At 42.5% G+C, this 16,332-nt stretch overlaps 1 protein-coding gene across 1 annotated transcript in view; it reads left to right on the top strand.

Annotated features, from left to right (window-relative positions):
• The window catches only part of LOC147703588 (neurotrypsin-like), a 645,871-nt gene that overhangs the window by 132,248 nt on the left and 497,291 nt on the right, over positions 1-16,332 (top strand). The window contains exon 3 of the mRNA XM_086929519.1: positions 5,584-5,904. Coding sequence (XP_086785645.1) covers positions 5,584-5,904 — 321 coding nt within the window. The remainder of the gene's footprint in view (positions 1-5,583; positions 5,905-16,332) is intronic.

Genomic DNA, 16,332 nt, shown 5'->3' on the forward strand with positions numbered 1-16,332 from the left:
CAACATCCGAATTGCAAATCAGTATTCATCCGCAAAGCCAGTTGCGAACGAATAGTTTTCGACTCCTAAAAGGGGTTTAGTACATTATGAAAAAGCATTTTAATGATTGCAAACACCTAATCAGAGTTTTTGCAACTGTTAAAATACCTAGGGCCATATGTATCAAGCCGTTTTTGAATCGCAAAGGCCGAAATTCGCAGAATTTCGGCCTTTGCGACTCGCAAACGGCCGTTTTGCACGTTTTGGAATGTAGGAAACATTCCAAAAATAAGGAATTGCAAACTTGTGCGATTCCTTATTTTTCCATAGCATTTAGGGAATCGCAAATTTGCAATTCCTTAAATGCTATGTATGTAGCAATTTTAGCTTGCGAATTTTGTTTAAGAATTCGCAAATTACCACCAACTTTCAGTTGATGGTAACTTGCAAATTCTTCCAGAAATGCACAAATTGGCATTTTTAAAGGTGGCAAATGATGCACACACATGCCCATAGGGCATGTATGTGCGCCATATGCACACACATGTTCTTTTCAGGGGTGCAGCAGGGTGTCTTTGAGACACCCCTGCACCCTTGCAATAATTCTCAAATTGCGATTAGCAAATTGCGAATTCGCAATTTGAGAATTATTTTGCATTCATTCCTATGGGCCTCCTGGCCCATAGGAATGCATTGGAAATTATTCCTTAATTGCGAATTCGCAAAATGCGAATTCGCAATTAAGGAAGCTTAAGAAATCGCAAATAAAAAGCGATTTTGTTCATACGTACCATTTTGCATTTCCTAAATAGCGATTCCTTAAAATTCTCTATTTAGGAAATGCAAAATAGTTTGATGATACATATGGCCCTTAGTTCATATGGTGCCAAGTTTATAAATTTCTTCTTGTTTGTTCTCAGAAAAGAACCCTCAAAATACTTGCAGAAGTCTTTACAAAAAAGGGCGGTGCTTGATAAATGCATGCCACTATGGAACGGTGTGGACGTTGTAACCTCATTACAAATTATACTATGCTGAGGCCCAACAGGCAGGTCAGTGGTACTGATCCAGATTGTGAGGTCGTGAGGACCAACTTGGGCAGTCACAGGTTTCTGGAGTACCTGATGGCTGGTGCATCAGGAGTGGTATCAGATAATAAACTCCTGAGGTGGGCAGTCTGGTGCTGGAAGAGGTATGTTTGTAGGAGATAGAACACAGCCTCATAAGCACCTTAGCTGGCCATATGTTCGCTACCCAAGTGCATTGTGTTGAATTCTCTGTATCAACCCAATAAGTGGACAGAGTATGGGTCAATCTGGTTGAGAAAAGTCAGTCGAAGTTATCAGAGAATTTGAGATAAACAAATGGCCTGAGCCCGGAACAATTTCTACTAATATTATTTATTTATTTATTTTTAAACAGATTTTATCAAGTTTTTTTAAGTGACAGAGCAGGCATCCGGCACATATACAATGTCATATATAGGTACGACCAGTCTTTGAGTTAAGAGCATTGAGTATATTATTTTACTACATGCGGTAATGGAAAGCATTGCGCGATCAGGAGAATACATTTGAGCACTGCATCTTTAACATTAGAACTGTTTCCATATTGCCAGCGGGCAGAACAACAATGTAAAAATCACATATTATGCAAATCTGTTACCATATGATACTAACAAATTCCCCCCACCCACTAACTAATGTACAATTTCCATTATACAAGGCTCTATCACAGGTAATGAAACAAATGTGGGATTTGGTGCTAGACGTCCCTGACCCTACACCAGTACTATCTATACTATCTGTATTGTTAACCCATAGCCCCCAAAGGACGGCCATTACATGTTCATATGGGGCACTGTCGCAGGGGACAGGCAGTCACCCAGATGACGTCAAGGAATAGTGGAAGGCAAGATTAGGAAAGGAGATATCATATCATGCTTGGAGGAGCTAACTGCTCCCTGAGGAGGATCTCCACTAATGCTAGGCTACGATAGACACATTTTAATGTTTTACATCACACCTACCTCACCCCAAAATGCAACAGACAAAGTTACCTGGATGTTTCCGCTACATGCCACAGATGTGGGGAAATGATGGCAGATGTTTACCACATGGTACCGCAATGCCCAGTGATAATGGAATTCTGGAGAGATGTGCTTTGATTGATGGTGGCATTGACTGACACCCCTGCCTCAGAATGCTTTACAGCGAGACCTATCACAAAAAGGAACAAGCACATCTATCAATTGGTGAGCCTAGCCATGGTCCTGGCAAAAAGATGTATCACCCCCTGGAAGGCCTCGGTGGCCCCGATCTGCAGGCCTGGCACACTGATCTGTTACAATGGTCACGGGCAGAGATAGCAGCTACATCAGGTGCCCAGAGTGAAGGAGGGGCTGGGGAGGATCCATCAAGTGGGATCGGTTCCTTGAAAACTATAAGCCCTACCTGACCAGAAAGAACAGAATCTGCTAACTCTAGATCCAAACTAATTGGTGCCACCGCCCCCAAAACGTGCCCCGCCACTGGTGGAACTCTAGATCCATAGGATGAGATACAGTTCCAGGAATAGTAGGTGACCGGAACACACTACATCACAAACGTACTAAGAGAACCCTGAATTGCATGACAGCGACTGGTTGACGGCTGTGATGGTGCTCTATGTATTTTGTTGCATCTTAATATTCCCCTCATTCCTTGTACACTACAAAGGGGATAAATACGAAGGTTCCTCTAGGGTGTAAGTGCCGCTGGTCATTGACATGATGCAGCAGTGTGGCTATTTCCTGTCTTGAAATTTCTTTTCTTTTCTGGTTTGATCTAATTGGAAGGAAATGTAATGGGGTCACACTACTGAAGCCGTGAGCAAGGATCAAGACGGCTCAGCAGTTAAAAAAGTAGTAGAAAAGATGGGACACCAGGAGCAATATTTAGGGATGATCCAGCATATATTGGGGGAGAGTCCTATCCAATCTGTTCACTGAATGCCGACTACATGCCAGGGTGCCAGACTCATGGCGCGGGTCTATTTTACAACCTATTTAAAAAAAGGTGATAACACAGAACCAAAAAATTACAGATTAATTGCGCTCCTGGATATTGAAGGGAAAGTCTACGCAAGTACCCTATTAACAGAACTAAACAGATGGGTTCAAGAAAATTAAATCCTTCCCCCTATCAAACAGGGTTCCGCAAAGGTTGTTTGACAATCAATAACATCACAGCTATATCATACTTAAGCGAGCAAGCTAACGTCAAAAACAAAAAAACAGTCTGCCTGTTTCGTAGACTACTCAGCAGCCTTCGACGGGGTGCCACAAAGCAACCTCTGGCGTAAATTGCGCAACTGGCAAATTCCACCAGGCCTCCTCAATGCCATTATTTTGCTATATAGCAACACTTAGATCAAAGTCAAATTAGCAAACAACACCACGACAAAAAAGTGTCTCAAAAATCGAGGCCTAAAACAGGGATGCGTACTAGCCCCAACACTATTCAACCTTTAACCACATCGCTGCGGCGGCTATTCCGCCGCAGCGCTAAGGGGCGGGGCGGCCGCGCGGCGGCCGCATGCTGGTGACAGAATCGCTCCGTCACCAGCCGCGGTTGGGCTGTGCTCGTGACGGAGCGGTTCCGCAATGGCCCCGCCCGCTCAATAGAACGCGCTGTGCAGGCGCGAAATCAGCGCCGCGCAGGCGCGGCGGCCGGGCCATGACGGAACCGCTCCATCATCAGCACAGCCCAAACGCAGCTGATGACGGAGCGGTTCCGTCATCAGCATCGAACGGGATATACAGCAGACTTGAGGAAGATGCTCAATAATGCCAACCTAGCAGTCCCTAAAATCGGAGCTAACAAACTTCAAATTTTACAATATGCAGACAACCTAGTGGTAATGGATTATACAAAAGCTGGGCTACAAAGGGGATTAGACACTTTAAACACCTACAACCAGATTAATGAATAACAATAAACCCAGAAAAGACCAAAGTATTGATCTTTGGGCGTTGCACTAAAAAAACATTCCTTAAATGGCACGTGGGTAAAGAGATAATCGCTGTTTCAAAGTCTTACAATTATCTCGGGTGCTGGCTGAGCGACTCGGGCAACTTTGCATCTTCACAAAATGAAATCTAAAGTACAATCAACAATCTACGCCCTGTGCAAATTACACAAGAAACTGCGAAGTCCAACGACTATCCCCATCAGAAGGTTTTACAATCTAAAATAAGGGCAATTGTGGGGTATGCACAGCAGGTATTACCAGGTAAAATGGATACCATGATAGAAAAAGTGCAATGCCAGGTGTACAAACGCATATTCGAGCTACCTAGATACACCCGTAATAGCTGGATTCGCCTGGAGTTTGGCCAGGTGCAACAGAACAAAAAATGCTTGAGTGTGCTAGAAAAATACTATTACCAAATACTTAAAGCTCCAGAGGGAAGCTTGAAGAGCATGCTAGAATCCATCTACGGAGGACCAACCAACCATTGGCAAGTCTACATGCAGGAAGCAGTAGACATTTTATACCTGGCAACACAGAATTGGGGACAAGAGGTCATAAACTACTCCCCCATCAAAAATGCAATCAATAAACAATGCTATCAAATGTCTCAAAAGATTGACCTAGCGAATTCGGAAACAGGAGGAGGTCAATCTGGGATGATTGCAACATATATATAGCACAAAACCAAGCCTTACCTTCACCAAGCTTTGGGTGGAAGGCCCTAAAAAACATTCAATGGGCGAGACTAGTGCCTCTCCTAATTAAAGAACTGAATCCTGGGTGGAAATCCCTTGATAACAAAATCACCTGTAGAATCTGTAATTTTCAAACAGAATCATTATCACGCCTAATGTGCTGCTGCCCTGGCCTGTTACAGTCTTGTCAGAAGCTTTTAAAGCCAATATGGCTACCAAAAGGAGCTCGGACGGTGAAAGAAGCAATCGCAGTTATATTCTCTTGCATTCTACCTACCGACTTGGCTAGAATCGGGAGATACATGGAGGAGGTGCGTTCCAGACTTGTTGAAGAATAAGATCTTGACAAGCAGTGAGAAAATAGACTTGCCATGGACGGATCAAGGCATACTCTATAAATGACCTAATAACTTTCGTCATAATGCCTCATATACAAGTATTCGCTTTTTAGCCTTTTATTTTTAATCGTATTGTCTCTGAAAATGAAATTGGTTAAACTCTGAAATTAATTAATTTTAACGTTCTGTTTTCAAATGCTTGTGTTACACTGCAAATGGTTTTAAGTAACTGTGCAATAATTTTTCATTCATAATGGAGTCAAACTCTGTACTATACGGAGATCGTGGTCTAATGCAGTTAATAAAGATATGTACACATGGATACACTGCCGCTGAGAAATGTTAATACAAAATGATGTCAAAAATATGTATCTACAACCACACATGCTGCGTGAATGTGGTGATTATGCAGGAGGTAGTCTTTCACGACACTGAGCTGATCTAACTTTAGCAATCTGTTAAAATGAGAGCTGAAATCCCTTTGACAGATGCCAAGATTATGGCCATTGGAGCACCTTGACGGAATACCTCTCACTGTGTGCTTTGTGTCCCCGCAGGTCCCGGAGGGCTGGCCTTGCGCCTCGTAAATGGATTTGGAAGGTGTTCTGGCCGAGTTGAAATCTACTACGCAGGAGCCTGGGGGACGGTGTGTTCTCATTCCTGGGGCCTCGTCGATGCAGACGTTGTGTGCAGGCAGCTAAACTGCGGTATCGCCAATTCTGCTCCGTTACTTGGCTACTTTGGTCAGGGCAGTGGGAGCATCCTCCTGGATCACGTGGCCTGCAGAGGAAATGAATCCTACTTGTGGGACTGCCCGAACTACGGGTGGAACATGCATTACTGTATGCATTATGAAGATGCCGGGGTCGTCTGCACAGGTAATTTCATTTTCCTTGCTTGATAATAATCTCATTCTTGGCTTTATTTTTGCATATTGATGCCGTTAGTCCTCTCTGTATGCTACACAACTTCTGAATCTCCCTTAGTAATGATGTTTAAAAGTGACATTAGTGGCGGCTTGCAGAAAACAACCAATTTGTGGACAATCCCTTCCAGAGTAATCAGCGGAACATCTGTGTGACATGGTCGATTGTACACCAACAGACGATTTGCCTTGTGGAGTCCACCCCATCACCTGCACAATACCTGTTGATTCCATGCGTACCTTCCTTTATTGTCCTTACTAAACACCTCACCCCCTAAAGTATTTGCAAGTATCAATGTGTCTTCAAGGGCAGTAGAGGTGGTGTACAGAAGAGGGTGACTTATGAGACGTGGGCATCTGGTTCTTCGCCTCCCTTCTTAACCGATGTGCTTGCCGACGCGCAGCAGGCGCGACGATGGCGCGCCAAAGTCTAGCCCGTCTGCGCCCGTCCGCCCATGCCCCCTGCCACTAAACATCCTGCAGTACCTCTCATATACACTAGAGACGTTCTTCTGAGCCTCAGGCCATCGCACTGCCCACAGAACATACCCCTGTGTTGTCATCTGGCTCCAATAACCTTCCCAAACTGCAACCTCTCCCTCTCATCCCTTCCCTCTCTAATTAACACAGTCACATGTAACTTCCCGCTGCCTCAATCAAGGCCTAAATATATAGACCCCTCCCAAGTATTTACTTTTATCAGTTTAAACTGTAGGGCATTAGCTAAACACAAGAGAGATATATTCGACCTACTTACTTCCTCCTAACCAGCGGCCCTATTTCTTACAGAGACTTGGCTAAATGACAGCTCTGGCCCCGACATAGCATCTGCCCTCCCCGATTACTATACTCATATAGGAAAAAATAGAGTGGGAAAAGAGGGTGGAGGGATAGCTATTGTCTTTAACAGAACATATTCCTGTAAATGGGAGGACCTTGATATACCAAATAGTGAAGCCGGCTTGTTTAAACTCTTGATATCTCCTAACTTTATCCTCTCTGGGGTTCTCATATACCGTCCTCCTGGCCCAGCTAGTTCCTGGGCCACTGCCCTCCCTGAGCACGTAGCACCCATACTCCTGAATGCTCCTAATTTCTTGATTATCAGTGACTTGAACATACATCTGAACGACACATCCTGCTCCATCAGCACCAACCTTTTGTAGGACCTAGCAGCTCTGAACATCACCCTTCACAACTCTGGCCCTACTCACAAGGCAGGGAACCTTTTGGATCCTATTTTTTCCAACTAAGATACCATTACATGTAGGCCGCCCCTACCCAACCCATGGTCAGATTATTACATGGTCATTTTCTCCGTCACTATCGATCGTTCATCCAAAAACCCTTCTATCCCCACTGAACCAAGGGCAACTAGAAATTGGATAAATCTGGACCTCAATAATTTTAAATCCTGTTTTGAGAATACCAGGCCCCTCACTAAGGTTACCAGCATTAAAGAGGAGGCTTTCATTCATAGCTGGCTTACTTCTGCTGCCAACGCGTGTCTACCTCAGCGTAAGCAGAAGTATAATTTGCATCACCCACCTGCTCCTTGGTTTACAGACCTGCTGAAAAAAGAAAAAACCATCTGCAAAAACCTTGAGCGCAAGTGAAGTATACATTATGATTTATGTTCTAAGCAAATTTACAAAACTGCCTTAGCCAAATATCACTCACTCTGTAATACTGCCAAAACAGAATATGTCAACTTAACTATACTTAAGGCACAAAATCACCCAAAAGCGCTATTTAAGGTTGTACAGGAACTTTCAGGCGCTTCATGTCAGCCCAAAGCTTCCTGTCTAGACGTTACACAATGTAACTCTCTAGCAGAGTTCTTTATCTCCAAAATCAACACTATCTACACTGACTTTGGAGACCCGATCCCCTTTCACCCTTTCTCTAAGGCACTTGATCCAGCTCCTCTCTGTGATCCTGAGGCACCAGGGGATATAAACCCCACACCCTCACAGCAGACCTGCGCCCCTAAGGTACCTGATCCAGCTACTCTCTGTGAACCTGAGGCACCAGAGGATATAAACCCCACACCCTTACAGCAGATCTGTACCTGGGACCCCCTTAACAGCACTACACTCCATGACATCATTAGTAATATCAAATCTGGTTCCCCTATGGATCCACTCCCCCCACAAATTTTACAAAACCTAGACACTTCTTCTCTCAATTTAATTTTGGATTTACTCAACACCTCCCTCAGAGAAGCCAAGGTACCTTCTGCATGGAAACATGCGATGATAGTGCCCTTATTAAAAAAAGCGAATGCTGACCCCAATAACCCGTCCAATTTCCGCCCCATCTCACTCCTTCCGGTTTTTTCAAAAAGTCTGGAAAAACACATTAACACACAACTCACTCAACATGTTGAATCAAGGAACTTCCTACACCCATCCCAGTCTGGCTTCAGGTCCGGCTTTTCGACGGAATCAACTCTGTGGGGGTTTTCTGAAATCATTCGATGCCGAGTGGACAAAGGGGAAACCGTGGCACTTATTCTGCTTGATTTAAGCGCTGCATTCGACCCGGTTTCCCATCCTATCCTTCTTAATGCTCTTAAGTCATCTGGCATCACTGGCTCAGCCCTCAACTGGCTTGCTAGCTTCCTCTCAGATCGCACTTTTCAAGTATTCTCCTCCTCATCGGCCTCTCAAATCCATAAATCTGCTTACGGCCTCCCTCAGGGCTCCATTCTGAGCCCCTTACTTTTTAATGTATATGTTAGACCACTGGCCACCATTGCGGAGCAAGCTGGGCTCACCATTTACTCATACGCCGATGATACTCAGATCATCTACTCTCTTTCTATGGGACATCACTCCTCCCCATCCTCTCTCTGCGTAGGGCTCAATAACATCGCCACGTGGATGCACGAAAACAAATTAAAACTGAACGGGGGAAAACAGAGCTCCTCTTGTTTGGCCATAATACTACCTCATGGGGTCCCCATCATTGGCCGGCGCAAATGGGCACCCCTCCCATCCCTTCTAAAACAGCACGAAATCTTGGCATCATCTTTGATGACCAGTTGTCCATGAAGCAACACGTGGTCAAAACCTCCTCTACATGCATCACTATCATTAAGTGGCTGAGAAAGATAATTTAAATGCTTTCTCAGGAGACACAGAAAACCGTAGTCCAGGCTTTAATTACTTCTAGACTGGACTACGGCAACGTCCTTCTCCTGGGGGCATGCAAGGAGGTGACTCGCAAACTACAGACAGTCCAGAACATGGCGGTCCGGCTGCTCTGCAAACTCCCTAACAAATCCTCCACTGCCACTTATCTACGTAGCCTGCACTGGCTCCGTATTGAAAGCCGCACTAAATTTAAGGCCCTCTGCTTTATGCCCAGAATTAATGCAGGCCGGGCCCCACCCTATCTTAGCACTTTAGTTCACCAGTACTGTCCACCCCGCACCCTTCGTCATCCAATCAGTATAGGTTCCAGGTCCCTAGGGTCAAAAGAGCCAGAATGGGTGGTCACTCCTTCTCCTGTTTGGCCCCCTCCCTCTGGAACTCTCTTCCTTTATCCTTGCGTACTGAACCTTGCTATCTCAAGTTTCGCAGGGAGGAAAAAACTTGGTTATTTAACCAATAATCGCTCTCCTCAGATTCTTCTTCCGTTGGTACACTCCCTTCATCTGGTCCCTAGCGCCGGGAAACCTCCGGGTAGCTGTGCGCTCTATAAACTTAAATATAATAATAATAATAATAATAATAATAATAATAATAATAAGGACCTTGTATGACAGCGCTGCTCTCTACTACAATTCCAAGTGAGCCCTGCCACCGATAACGCTTCTCTAAAGACATTTACAAGCATCGCCTGGTGAGATAGAGCAGCTGGCAAAGGATTAGAATGGGACAGCAAGAGCCTTTCAAGGGTAGAAATAAATCCAGAAGCATGCATAGGGCTTAGGAGGTGAAAATAAACCAATAAATATATGCAATGCTTTAAGCACACCACATTTCAAATTACTGGCTAGACAAGGAAGACCATTAACTAGTGGGGAAATACAAGATTATAGGGATCGAGTCTCCGGCCTGTCGCCCTAACCTTGCACACTGGCTCTTATCTGCAAACTACTAACAGGATGTGCAGTAAATTTTGTATTTGCTCCCCAAAAAAGAAACACTTATGTTTCAGAACAATTTTTAAATTTGTAGCTCATTGTCTTATGTATGGCCTCAGCAAGAGCCATGATTTTAATTGACTAGGCTTTCACGGCCTGTCATCCTAACTTTTGCACACTGCCACTTTATCCACAAATTACTTACAGGATTTGTAGTACATTTCATATCAGGACTCCATATAAGAAACAATAAGGTTTGATTACCATTCACTACAATTTTCAGTTCTTTTTCTTTTTTTTAGGTAAATGTTATGTCATGTCCGTCCATCACAAGGTTTATGGTTTTAGTGGACTAATAAAAATTTTTTCTACTATGAGTCTCAGACGGGAAACAACACTTACAACTCAACTTTTACAACGCACTACCTTTACAACAAAACTTTTACAACGCAACATCCATTACAACGCATGCCATTACAGCGCAGCCATTACAACGCATGTCACTACAACGCATACCACTACAATGCATGTCATTACAACGCAGTCATTACAACGCATACCATTACAACGCATACCTGCACTATCCAACACTTACCCTACTGTTGCAACCCCTGGAGTTAGAATAGTAATTTTTACTCCTAAACTATCCAATACTTACCCTACTGTTGCACCCCCTGGAGTTAGAATAGTAATTTTTACCCCTACACTATCCAACACTTACCCTACTGTTGCACCCCCTGGAGTTAGAATAGTAATTTTTACCCCTACATTATCCAATACTTACCATACATGCAATGTAATGGTATGCGTTGTAATGGTATGCATTGTAAATGTAGTATGCGTTGTAGTGGAATGCGTTGTAAAGGTAGTTTCAAAGAATTCGTTGTAATGGCTTGCGTTGTAATGGAATGTGTTGTAATGGATGTTGCGGTGTAAAAAATGCGTTGTAAAGGTAGGCGTTGTAAAAGTATGCGTTGTAACGACATACATCCGTCTCAGACCAAGCAGGATCCAAGCCAAAGGAGAAGGCACCCACCATGGCCAGCATATCCTCATTGTGCCTTCATGCCCTGGGCTTCTCCTCTGAATCGTGTCATATAGAAATATACATTCTGCATATCTCCCATTTGCAAGTATATGCCAATATAGTTAGGAATTAGCATTTCAAAAAACCTTAGAAATTCACTGAAAAAACCATAGGTTTCACACATGTTATAGTTAGCTGGACATTTCACTCATACAAAACCATTGAAATTCCTCCGTTATAGTTAGTGCAGCTAACTGTAACTCGAGCGCCCGCAATCCACTGCTGATGACATCACATATTACATCACTCATGACATTGTCAGTGACATCACTCATGACATCACTGATGAAATCTCAAATGACATCACTCATGACATCACTCATGACATCATCCAGTGAATGTGTGTCTTTCTGAAAAATAAATATTTTTTATATATGTATATCTAAAGGTCGATGGAAGAATAAATGGGTAAATACGTGTCTAAATGGATGTTTTTTTTGTAAAATATATTCTATAACTGACTTAGTGAATACATGTATTAGCGAGTAATGTTTAAATATTTAAATATCTGTATCAGTGTCTCACTTTGTGTATAAGCGGCTGCAGGGGTTGGTGAGTAGCTACATGAGTGTGTAAATGGGTTATTAGTTGGTTGTTTGAGTATCAGTATGAGTGTCTGTATGGTTCGGGAGGGGATATTACTTAGCGCATAGATGCATGAATGAGTGACTCACTGCTTGTATGTGTTTTGAAGACAGCATGTGTGCAGGACTGTATGGGTGGATGAGTGTGTGTATGGGTGTGTTAGTGAGTGAATGACTGTCTCAATCGTGTCTTTATAAGTAGGTACATATGTTTTAATCTATTATATGTGAGTATTGATGTATATAAGTGAGTATATATAAGAGTGAGAGACTGGAAGAGTTCCTGTATGAATAAGTATGCGTTTCTATAAGTGATTGTTTAAGAGAGTAGGTATGTGTACGTTTCTGTAGAAGTAAGTGTAGGGGTGTGTGTATAGCTGTATATGGAATTAAAAAGATGTTTCATACTTTATGTGCATGTGTGAGTATGTGTGTGAGTAAATCTATGTGTGAGTGTAGGTGTGTAACAGGATCTATAGGTGTATGAGTACATAAGATGAGTGAGTACATGTATGAGTGACTATATAGAACTGTTGGTGAATGAGTGGATGTGTATGTAGATTTTGGAATTACTGAATAGGTTGTTCTAACTGGTATTGGTATCTCCATTGTTTTGAACATTTTAGTTTCTATTTTTCAATGTGTGTATTAAAGGTTATTTTAGGGTGAGAGGACGTCAGCCACTCTTTCACAAGGATGATGTCATCAGTTATGTCATTTGAGATGTCATCAGTGATCTCGTGAGTGATGTCACTGACCATGTCATGAGTGATGTAATATGTGACGTCATCAGCAGTGGATTGCGGGCGCGCGAGTTATAGTACACTATTCGTATGTCTCTAAAGGTTTTTCCATCAGCAATTGAAGAGTCCCGACTATGACCAATGGCAGTTAGTCGTAGAATGTAACCAGAAGCAACAGGACAGCTACAATTGTGGTGTTGTTTGCATGCTGGTAATGATACTTCCATTATGGTATTTTTAAATCTTAATTTGTTAAAGATACATTACTTTATCTTAATAGCATACTTCTTTAGAATACTCGTAAATAGGAAAGAGGGTTTTTAGGGATGACATTTGTGAACGTCTACCGAACGTGTCTATAGTGCCCGTCGGAAGCATATGATGTTGTCTGACCACTACTATGGTCCTAACGCGGTTGCTCTGAAATCTATGATTGCTTTTCAACCCCAATCCTATTGCGAACATTTGTTTTTATGTAAATTAAATTTCAGGTTGGACATTTGTACAACATATACATTTTTAACTCTGTTTTCAGTTTGAAGAATGTTACATGTCAGGAGCCAGTTTCCCAGATTTTTATTAATATTTATTAACCCTTTCGCAGCAGGGGTTAATCCCCTGCTGTGCTGGGGGAAGGGGGCGCGCACAGCGCCCCCATGCTCATGACGAGCTCAGCTCGTCATGAGCTACGGCGCTCATGTGCTCATGGCAAGCTCAGCTCGTCACAGGTGTATTGCCTCCCATAGAACGCTCAGCACAGCGGGGGAATTCTCCCCGCACCTGAGCGTTCCACGGACCATGACGAGCTGAGCTCGTCATGAGCACCGGAGCGCCGTGGCTCATGACGAGCTCAGCTCGTCATGAGCATCCAAGGTGTTAATTAAATATTTCTGGAGAATTATTTATTGAAAATTGCAATGGACCTAATGGAGTCATCAGGTTTGACTTTAACATTTCAATGATAAAAAAGGTGTCATACTCTAGAGAAGTCATGAGGATTGGATTATTTGGTATTTTGTTTGTTCATATATTTTTTTTTTAGAAAAAGGCATAACTTTAAATGCTAACATAGTATAGCAAGATATTATGTTTGTGAATTTTCAATTATGTTCGTTGTCTAGCCATTACAATTTCTTTGGAACAGTTGTGACTGTCTCATTTCCTTGATTTGAAAACACTTGGAAACATGTACAATATATTGCAAATTAAGTTTTCAATGGTTAGCATTGCTGTTATATACATCTTTTTTACATTTAGAGTCTGTTGAAAAGTATTGTGGTGTCTGCAACCAAAAAGCTTCAGCAATTTATACGGAAAACTTTATGGTAAGGGTCTTTTCTGAATTGCGTCCACCATGTTGGTTCGCTGGCTATGCACCCTTCCTAATAATGGACTCAACACCTTTTTGCCACTGATTGAGGACAGTTCACTATGTAAATAAATTTAAGTTAGCATAACAAAAAGCTATGGACCTTTATACAATGCAAATAGAGTAACAAATTAAATTTCACTTTCTTCCCAACAGGCACAATGTTTAGAATGCTGCTGATGGGTCGATCTTGAATGTATCAAAACGAATGCAAGTTCTTAGTTACCTTTTTCAGGTTACAAATGTAACAAATGTATGTATTAAGAAAGTGAAGATGTGATCGCATGCCAGCTGTAAAATTACATGTTCTGCATACTCCTGCCATCTAGTGTTGTGTCCGGATGATCATAAGTAGCATTTCTTTGAAAAAGTCTTTCAAGTTGAGAGTAAGGTGACTCCACCTCTTCTTTTTTATTCTGTGTGGGCATCAACTCCATTGTTTCTATTCACACACGAGTTTGATAATGGAGTAAGTATGTATAAGCTAGAGTTGTCAATGCATAAGTGAAATAAATAATAACATAAAACAACCACAGGAGTTGACGGGTTAGGCAGGAGGACACATGTTAATCAATAGCTCAACATTCCAAGAATAGATGCTGACACTGATGTATGTATGTATGTATGTATTGGTATTTATTACGTGCATATTTCACCTGTAGGTCTCATAGCGCTCGCTGGCGGCCGGTTTGGTACTGAGCGTTTAGAAGAGCCACGTTTTAAGGGCTTTATGAAACGACTTATGGTTGGTTTCTAGGTAGAGCTGTAGGTGCAGTGCATTCCATTGCTCTGGCGCAGTTCTGGAGAAGTACCTTCAACCGTTTTTCACGGTGCGGACCTTAGGGATGGTCAGAAGGTGCTTGCTGTTTGAAAGGAGAGTTCTTACTGGCTGATATTTAGTCAATTTCTTTTCCAGATAGGTTGGTCCCTTGTTGTTGATTGTTTTGTGTACTAGACAACATATCTTGAATTTAATAATCTTTCTGATGGGGAGCCAGTGAAGAGTCCTTAGGTTGGGAGCCGATGGGGAGCGTGGAGGGAGTTTTAAAACCAGTCGTGCTGCGGTGTTCTGCAGCACCTGGAGCTTAGATAGGAGTTTATCGTTTATGGATGTGAACAGTGCATTTCCATAGTCTAGGCTATTGATAATTAGTCCCTGAACAATGGGTAGGTGAGACTGAAGTGGAATCCATTAAAAAATGTTGTTGAGGGATCACATTATGCCATAGCACGTACACACCACAGTGTTTACGTGATCAGCCGTAGTAAGCTTATTGTCCATTATTACTCCTAAGTTGTGGACAGCGAGCTTGGGTGGGGGGCACGGCCCTAATGAGGGTGGCCACCAGTCGGAAGACCAAAGGTTTTGGGCGTCACCGAAAAGCAGAATCTTAGTCTTACTTGCGTTGAGCAAGAGATGGTTGTTGGACATCCAGTCATTGATAGTTAACATGCACTGTATGAATCTGTTCTGCGTATTGATGTGGTCGGACCAAGAGTGATCAGTAACTGTGTGTCATCGGCGTAAGACACGGTATTGCAACCATATGCTCGAATTATTTTAGCCAAGTGTGACATGTATAAGTTAAAAAGGGTCTGGCTTAAAATTGATCCTTGGCGAACGCCTTTATCGATACACTGGCTTTTGGATGAAAATCCTTCTATTTTTACCTTAAAGTACCGGTTTGAGCGGTAGCTTTTAATCCACTGTAGAGCGGGACCTTCGACACCACATTCCCTCAGGCGCTCCAGAACAATGCTATGAGATATGGTTTCGAAGGCCGCCAACAGATCAAGCAGGATTAGGATGGCGGACTGCCTGGCATCCAGAGAGAGCCTTATGTTATTAGCAATTTCAACCAGGGCCGTTTCCATGCTGTGATGGGGCCGGAAGCCCGATTGAGATGGATCAAGGATTTTATTGTTTTCTAAGTGTTTCGATAATTGATTATTAATCATTGATTCCATTGCTTTCCCGAACAGGGGGAGGAGTGAGATAGGCCTGTAATTTGATAGTTGTGTAGGGTCAGCAGATGTTTTTTTTATAATTGGTCTAATTACGGCTTCTTTCCATTGAGAAAGAACTGTTGACTGTGCTAGTGATACGTTCAGAATTTTGGTTATATTGGGAATGAGAGTTTGTTCAATGTTGGATAGCATTTGTGGAGAAGCTGGATCATCTGGCGATCCGGATTTTTTTTCTCCAAAATGTTGTAGAGATATCTTCCTCTGTTATTGTTTTGAAATTTTCCAGATATTGTCCCAGATATTGACCCTGTTTGCAGTTTCTTACATAAGTCAACAGCCCCAAGCAGACATTTTAAGAAGTTTGGAAAAATCAAGCTGAACAATGACTAAATTGTTGTACTTCTTCAATTTGATCAAATTTGATTTTCAAAAATTCAATACCATCTCTATTTAGATAATTAACGAAATCAACAATGTCACCCATTGCTCCATTTACTAAACCTTTTCCCACATTCAAATTTCGTCCTACAATTACCC

This window comes from Lissotriton vulgaris, chromosome 7, assembly GCF_964263255.1.
Source record: "Lissotriton vulgaris chromosome 7, aLisVul1.2, whole genome shotgun sequence".
NCBI lineage: Eukaryota > Metazoa > Chordata > Amphibia > Caudata > Salamandridae > Lissotriton > Lissotriton vulgaris.